The 8,052-nt window shown below is 41.9% G+C and overlaps 1 protein-coding gene across 2 annotated transcripts; it reads right to left on the bottom strand.

Annotated features, from left to right (window-relative positions):
* Nucleotides 1–585: 585 nt before the first annotated feature.
* On the bottom strand, nt 586–6,647 carry plp1b (proteolipid protein 1b). 2 transcript variants are annotated; one of them, XM_055871329.1, is made up of 7 exons: nt 6,538–6,647; nt 3,983–4,169; nt 3,587–3,743; nt 3,036–3,213; nt 2,841–2,914; nt 2,568–2,633; nt 586–1,813 (listed from the first exon to the last, which is right to left on the bottom strand). In XM_055871329.1, the coding sequence occupies exons 1-7, from the start codon at nt 6,539–6,541 to the stop codon at nt 1,739–1,741; spliced, it is 741 nt and encodes a 246-aa protein (XP_055727304.1). In that variant the 5' UTR covers nt 6,542–6,647; the 3' UTR covers nt 586–1,738. The 2 variants fall into 2 exon arrangements, with proteins under 2 accessions (XP_055727304.1, XP_055727294.1); XM_055871319.1 differs by lacking the exon at nt 6,538–6,647 and adding an exon at nt 4,580–4,867.
* Nucleotides 6,648–8,052: the final 1,405 nt, after the last annotated feature.

Below are 8,052 nucleotides of genomic sequence, written 5' to 3'. Positions count from 1 at the left end.
TCTCTCTACTGAGGGGAATATTTCCTTTTTTCAGTGCGGGTTGTGCGGTAAGGCCTTGGCGGTCGTCATGTCCCCTATGTTCGTGCATGGGAGAGTGATCCACTGTGATGGCTGCTTTATTAAAACCATGTAGGCCCCAGGGCTTCTCATCACCTTGACACAGAGGGCACAGCAGTGTCATCCCTGGAACATCCCTATCACCAACACAACCATTTTGACAGATTACTTGCTAGCATTGTTCAACATTTTTTTGTAAGATGTTATATTTCCAGAGTTATCATCAATTTTCCTAGTCTGACACTGAATGCCATTTTTTTGTGAATGTAAGACTTTTTTCTGTAAACAAATAAATTGTTTTTTCCCCATTTATTGTGTTTTCACCATGTGGAGGGCATGTATATCTGTAATGAGAAAAAATATATAAATGATTTATGGCAGTTTCCATAATTTATGTCAATAATTAACTTCTAATAACATTTGTCTTGTTGTTGTGCATTATATTACCCATGTGGACAACCTCACTGGAAGTTTTGTTTTGACATTTGTATGACAATGAAATGAAGCACAATCTTTTAATACCTTGGGTTCAAAGGCTTTGATACATTTTAATGGCTAATCAATTCAACACAGCATTATATACACACCCAATCCAGTAAATAGCATAGCAGGCCACTCACCAGCCAGAAATCCCCTGGAAATCAAACACTACAGTTTAAAAGCAGAGAGCATTAATACATATGGAGAATGAAAACTGAACATCTTATTTAGCTTATACCTTATAGCACATCCATAGAATTGGCTTTCCTTGCACCCCACACACAGTAATCAGTCAAAAGGACAAACAATAGGTACTACATCAAGAGTGAGTGCAAAAAAGCTGCCATAAGTGCTTTGACACACTTAGACAAGAGCGACTCCCACATTACACTCCCACATTTCACTTGAGCGTTGTAGAGAACTTTGGCACATTCTGCTGTTTGCTCTAGTTACAGTAATGGACAGCTCATTTACTAACACAATCTAAAGCAACAGGAGCTAGATCATGTTCACAATCTATATACATATCAGTAAGCAAGGCGACTGGGGTCGGTTTTTTAGTTCTGATTAGCATGGAGAGCAGCCATCTCTCCAAGTCACTCAGATTTAGAGAGCTAAATAGAGCCCACAATCTGACAATGGCATCAGGGACACTTTATAAAAGCTTTAAAAAAAATGTGTGAACCAAAACCAGAGACGCTACATCCAATGTGAAAATTAGCAACAGACATCAGAGAGGCATCCTCCTGGACTGACAACCAAGGGTATAAGACTGGTGAGCAGGGGAAGGGGCTTAAAGTTATAACGACCCATTTAGTATGACATATTAGGTTACATTATGAATGGAATAGCGGTCGTACAATATCATACAGTCATGGATTGCGCCCACCCCTCTTTGACCAACCTCCCTACTTTCGTTTCTGTCTAAAGTAACTAGACCATTAGTAGGTATCATACGTCTTGGAGGTGCTCAGAAATACATAAAGTATGGCTCTGAGGCTAGGCTGAGGTGATAAACCAGATGGTCAGATGAACCATGTGTCAGTAATTGGAGCCCTCCAGGGAAGCAGCCAGCAGTAGGTAGGGGACCCAGGTTGCAGGTGTGTCTCACAGGGGATGGATGGAGTTCAGCGGTGTGATGTGTAACTGCCCCCCTCAGGCCCAGTCTATGGGGTGATGGAGACGTGAAAGGGCACAGTTTTTAACAGCGCAGCCCTTTCCTGCCCAGGAACCGCAGGACTGCATAGTTATATGTGGTAGCTACCACATACATAAACTAGAGAGAACGATGAAGAGTGGGACAAAAGAAAAACTATTAAAAAATGAAAAAAATCCCAAATATGTTTTTGCAAAAGTGCAGCTTCATTTAGATGACACAATTATTCAATAGCCTCACAAGCTGATCTATCTTCGTGCACACATTGATCACTTCCATATGCCCCTACAGTTACGCCTCTATTACACTAAGTCTGTTCTCTATTGGTGAGCTTTTCTCTTATGACCTGGCTGGTCTTGTCATCTTAATCATTGTTGAAAATCAATAAAGACTTAGCTACTGTGCTGATGGACAGTATGATACATTTTTCTATTTCTCTGTTATTATTCTTCTCTGCCAAAGAGCCTCAAATTAACCCCATACCTCTTTGGTGGTATGCCTTAAACTAAGCCAAATGGAGCTGCAAAATTCAAGTCGGTAATACTTTATAATAACTATCCTTTATAAGCCATTTATAAATGAACTAAATATTACCAAATGATGTGTAAATCTTTGTAAATGATTAGTACATTATTAGTAACTGCATTAGTTAAACATAATATTTTTTGTAATTTTTAACTAATATAGTTACTAGTAATGTACTGATTTTTAACTATTAATAATCTGCTAATAGTTTATTTATTTACTCATTTGTAAATGGTTTATAAAGGATAGCTATTATAAACTGTTACCATCAAATCATACTCTGAACTTAAACCAAGAGGTTGACAGGCCCCATAGACTCATCAGTCTCTGGGTGGACGTTCTTACTCACCAGAGCCAAGAGAGCGATCCCTGCACCAGCAAAGGCAGCGATATATAGGTCATAGGTGACGAAGAACTGCAGAGACAAAACAAGCAAATATGATCAAATGCATTTTAGTACACATTATAAAAAGGGGCCTCATAGAGTGCATGTATTGTACATTGAATTGCTATGCAGAATGATAATTTAGCTATATGTTTTGTGGTTTAAAGGTTACATAATCCAGGAACATTCATTCTTTCAAAGTAGTTTTATTGTCAGACTGAGCTACCACCAACTCACCTCTTTTGTTTTGCAAATGGATGCCAAGGTCATTCCACAAGCCTTCCCTGGCATTGCATTCCAGGGCAGCAGTCCTAAAGCGAAGCTTGTCTCATTAATGTGAAATGAAGTATAGTACATTTCAAATGTAAAAATTGTACTAAAAAGAAAATAACATTAGGTGGCCCGGCTGGGCCCATCATAAGCTAAATGTACCATACTGCCGGGCATCCATGCAGATCCAGCCATGCTGGTTGATGCTGGGTGTCGTCTCAGCCAGGATGTTGATGGTGTGGCAGGTCTGTGCCATGTTGAAGAAGAAGAAGACGGGTATGGCTGTAAAGGCAAACACCGCCAGCCAGATCACTGCCAGGACGTATGTCACAATGATGAACTGTGTAGCAGGAAGCAGAGTAGGAGGTCACAGGAAGTTATTGGTCAAATTACAGGGAATCAGAATGTGACATAACATGTCCCATGAGGCCTTATTACTGCAGTAATACCCCACCACAGAGGGTAAATACTCTAACATGAGCCTAATATCCCCAGAGCATAATATATATGAGGGATTCATGGATAATTAACTGATGATTAATTAACCATTCTATTAATTGTTTATGGATTGTTTTTCAACCTCTATTGCAGTGGGTGGGTTACAAGCTAGAGTACAGTAGGCTATAGTGTCAATATTATTTTAGCAACCTAACAGCGAGGTGACGTCATTCCCTCCTCCCCCTTGCCCCCTCACCTTTCTCTCTCCCACTCACCGTCAGACTAAGGCAGCGGCCACATCTGGTGCTCCGGAACTCTCCGAAGGTCTGCTTGACGGCACTGGTGGTGTAGAATCCCTCGGCCAGCAGCAGGATGCAGTAAAGGAAGAAGAAAGAGGCCAGGCCATAGATCACGTACTGGAAGTACTTGATACTGGGAGACAAGGACAAGTCATAATGAGGAGAGGTCAGATATAAAAATTTGCTGTTGAGAGGTGGCTGCTCTCAACCTACCTAAAGGAAGGGGTACTACTACTACTACTACTACTACTACTACTACTACTGTAAGAGTCTTTACATTTATGTTGCTTGATTTGCACAGCCTATCTACAAATACAAACACTTACTAGGAAGAAAATTCTACTCATCAATTAAAAGGGCCACTCAACTCACAACGAGGCCAGGACAACATAGTCTTGTATGTTACGAGCGAAGTAAGTCTCGGCGAGAACCTCTGTGTTGGCCAGTGCCTCGTGCCCACAGCCACAGAACAGTGCCATGCCGGTGAAGCAGAGCAGAGTGGCCACCAGGGAAGGGTAGGGCACTGCCCCCAGGCAGCGGATACAGCAATCATAACAACCTGGTGAGGGGGCATAATACATCAACACACAGGCGGCACACACCGCACACACCAACACACAGCACATCTACGCCACAGTCCAGACACCTGTCAGTCACCCTACTTGGGGAGCTGTTGAAAAGAAAGACCCCACTGTTTCTGCTGAAAATCCATCAACATCCACCAACAACTTCCATCAACAGGCATGAAAGCAACAGAAACATTTTAGCGAAACACAACAGCGAAACCAAGTGCAGCAGAGCAGCGTATCCAACCAAGTAACGTTAAAGCGCCCATACAAAACCAGCCGCCAATGACTTCACAGCACTCTCATACACTTCCTCCAATGTAAGCTGTGCTGGGGAAGCAGATAGGAAACATCCAGACTGTTAATGGCTGTATTGGTATAGGAATCAGAGAGAGAGATGCACCTAGGGCTTTGCAAAGCCAAGGCTGTCTGACCGGAAACATTTGCTGCTTTCGATCTTGTGCTCCTCAACAACAAGCAAAGAGTTTATGAACCAGTGATGCTAAAGGCTCTTCTGCAGGATATTGCAACTAAAGAACAGCTCTCTGCACTGGTTTCATCCGTGTGTAAAAGCTCCTCAACTCCTGCCAACAGCTCACAGTTCAGCCCCTCTTCTCCCCAGAGTCCAACCCTCTTTCACCACCACCCGCCACCAAGAGAGGAGAGAGAGAAGAGGGCACTGAAGGATGGGCTCCAGGGGCTTAGAGAGAGAGCCTGTCTTTGTGGCGGGATACACAGTGCCCTTTGTCTTAGCTAGGAGTGGAGGAGAACAAATGCCAGCGATGTCAAACAAACAAAGACCACACTAGCACCACCTCACACACGCACGCACGCACGCACGCACGCACGCACGCACGCACGCACGCACGCACGCACGCACGCACACACACACACACACACACACACACACACACACACACACACACACACACACACACACACACACACACACACACACACACACACACACACACAACCCAACCCAACGATCTAATAAACAAGCCATCGGGCGCCTGGGCAGGTGGGGCGGAGGTCAGGGGAGTATCTTCACCACCAGGATTCTCACAGTACCGCTGGCAACGTCAGTGCTATTCACCCAGTCCAGCCCACAGCTACAGCTGGATGGGACTGGTACTATAAGTGTCAATGTAAGCAGGGGCAGGGACTGCGGTTCAAGTGTTCAAGGGTGGGAGGAAGCACAATGAATGGGTGGGGGGAAACTGAAATATCTTCACAACAACAACCAAGTGGCTCATCAAAGTTGTATGATCTACAAACCCCATTCGGGAATGGAAAACACTGTCATGATCATACATAATAGATAACTGAGCAACTGTTGCACACTGACTAAATGTTCCTGTAATATTATGGTTTGTGAAATATAATGAAATATACTGCCATTTAAATAAAAACAGCAACAGCTGGAAAGTTGTTTGAGTCCCTGGAAATTACATCAGCTGCAAACGGCCCTCTTCAGCTGTGCTTTGAAACACCACGATAACCTATTAATAAAATCACAGCACAGATACCACTGAAGGTTCATACCAAACTAAGTCCTTAAATCATGCTAAATCTGAATCAACTGTAGTGCAGAGTAACTATTTTGTTTGAAGAAATAGTAGTGAAGGAGGAATAGTTGGTCGAATTAAACTGACTCCAGAGTCAGATCTAACGCGTGAATCAAAGGATTCCATGCAAATTTGCTAATTATGCCCTGGACAAGACTGGAAATGTGAGAGCCTTTGACGTGATCGACCTTGCATGACCTCTCCCTGACAGCAGCCTGCGCTGGTCCTCTGTCTCTCTGAACCCCAATGAGTTCAATCCACCTTTTAGAAAATATTTGACTGATATTAGCTGTGTGAGAGCTGGTTTGATTTTAATTTTAATCTAATTTATTAGATGATAATCCTGAATGTATTTGAATCGCATGTTTTATTTTCAAGGAATTGCAATCAATATTTTGAGTAATGAGTATCAAGAAGCTTAGCTTATCTAAATTGTTCCAAATTGACTATTTAGTCTACAATATTATCTACATGCAACCTGGAATAATATTTGAGCAATCCTGCCTATGTTTTTAATGTTGCAATATTACCAATGTTGTGTTATGAATAACCCATGAGGTACCCACAAGTGGACATTATAATCTTATCAGACAATCATACAATCAACTTCCAATAAAACCAGCAATTATCACAATATTAATCAAGCCTTCATATTGTTCTCAAGTGAAGCAACAATTATATTTTCTAAAATATATATATATATGTATTTCAAAAGTAGATTCATTATATTCCACAGACTTTTACTATTAAGATAGTCATAGAAAATATTAAAACTCATTAGATAACCACTTACCCATGTTCAGAAAGAGGTATGGGGTTATTGAGGTTTAGCTTGGCGGCTTTGTGACTGTGATTTGAGAAGTTATTCCCCACCACTCCTATATGAATCTGACTCACGCTTTTGTCTGACCAACAATAGACAGACCCCCAGCTCCCAGAGCCAGCAGATCTTAAAGACACAAAGTCCCTTTTCAGCCACTGTCCATCACTAATGCAGCCCTGGGTTCAACATTAAGGACAGTGCAGGGGTCAAAGACCGGCAGACCCTTGCTTTTCAGTCACTTTAATGCATAACAAGTTCACACAAACACATAGCCTTTTCTGTGTAGTACACTTGCAGCAGACTTCATTGTAAACATTGCTGTGGCATGTCTCCCTATAAATTGGCTTTGGATTTTAGGAGTAAGTTATTACATAGATAAAGGCTGTATTAACTTTACAGGCATGGGTGCCCTTGATTTATAACTTGTTTTAAATGTTAGCAATCAGATACAACTCAATGAGCAGCACTTCATATCATTTCAAAAGATATGCCATACTTTTCAAAATTTCTCCTAGACTGAGTATGACATCCTGTATTCACCAATCCAGAGCAGACACCTTATAACAATTTCCCTAAATACAATCCTATTCCCATGCGTACAGATCTACTATCTTAATTTGAACACAGTTTTTGCGGAGAATTTTCCTGTGCAGGAAGAAATTCAAATGATAGTGTATTTGAGGTTTAAAAGGCTTCTAAAGTTTGTAATTTCCACTTTGAAATGTCAAACTTGATTTGCCCTAACAAAAAAATGTATCAACCCCTACAAAAAAAAGTCCATTAATTATAATCCACATAATAATTCTGATTTCCTATTGCTGCATAATTATTTTCCTGCTGTGATAAACAGGGTGAAATTAAGATAGAAGATCTGTAGGCCTTTTTACTGTAGGTGTGATCATCATGTGTGATCATGTGTGGGCTGCTGCATGGGCAGTTTATTCTCTCTTAGTAGCCAGGCTATTCATGGTCTGCATAGTATGTGTGCTGCCTATCTGAGGTACGTAAAGGACACCACATGGTCAATGAGAGCAAGCTCTGGCTGGTGGGTGTGTTCGGCTCTTCAGAGAAGCATCTTCAGGAAACACAGAGCGATATGAAGAATATGCAGACAAAGGTATAAAACAAAAGGCAGACCATGGAAATGCCACTGGACTGACATTGATTAAGTAGACTAACAAGGGGACATTGAGGGCTGGATCCAGCTGCTGCCCTCCCTCCCTCATCCCTGACCCAGTTGATGTCAAAGCCCACTCCTTACAATGGTCCCAGTGTGCAGCTGGAGCAAACACCACACTGTCTTTTTGGAGTGTGCCTGTACCCTCTTATCCTCTTTGACTATCCCCAGTCATAGCCCTTGACCAAAATAATCGCATACAGTTACAAATGTACCATAGATGATGATAATATGCCAAAGCTGTGTCTATGTCATCTCAACTGGTTCCAGTCATATATGGGGCATTGCCCCGATGTCTCAAAATCCAA

Source organism: Salvelinus fontinalis, chromosome 2 (genome assembly GCF_029448725.1).
Source record: "Salvelinus fontinalis isolate EN_2023a chromosome 2, ASM2944872v1, whole genome shotgun sequence".
Lineage (NCBI taxonomy): Eukaryota > Metazoa > Chordata > Actinopteri > Salmoniformes > Salmonidae > Salvelinus > Salvelinus fontinalis.
This window is presented reverse-complemented; position numbering and strand designations above follow the sequence as displayed.

Excerpts from the sequence above, each read along its gene's own strand:
- plp1b (XM_055871319.1), bottom strand. The coding sequence starts at position 4,619 with ATGTTTCCGGTCAGACAGCCTTGGCTTTGCAAAGCCCTAG. Across the intron at positions 2,634-2,840 it reads CCATTTGCAAAACAAAAGAG|TTCTTCGTCACCTATGACCT; the intron begins GTGAGTTGGTGG and ends TTGTCTCTGCAG. Across the intron at positions 1,814-2,567 it reads GGATCGCTCTCTTGGCTCTG|TTTATGTATGTGGTAGCTAC; the intron begins GTGAGTAAGAAC and ends CGTTCTCTCTAG.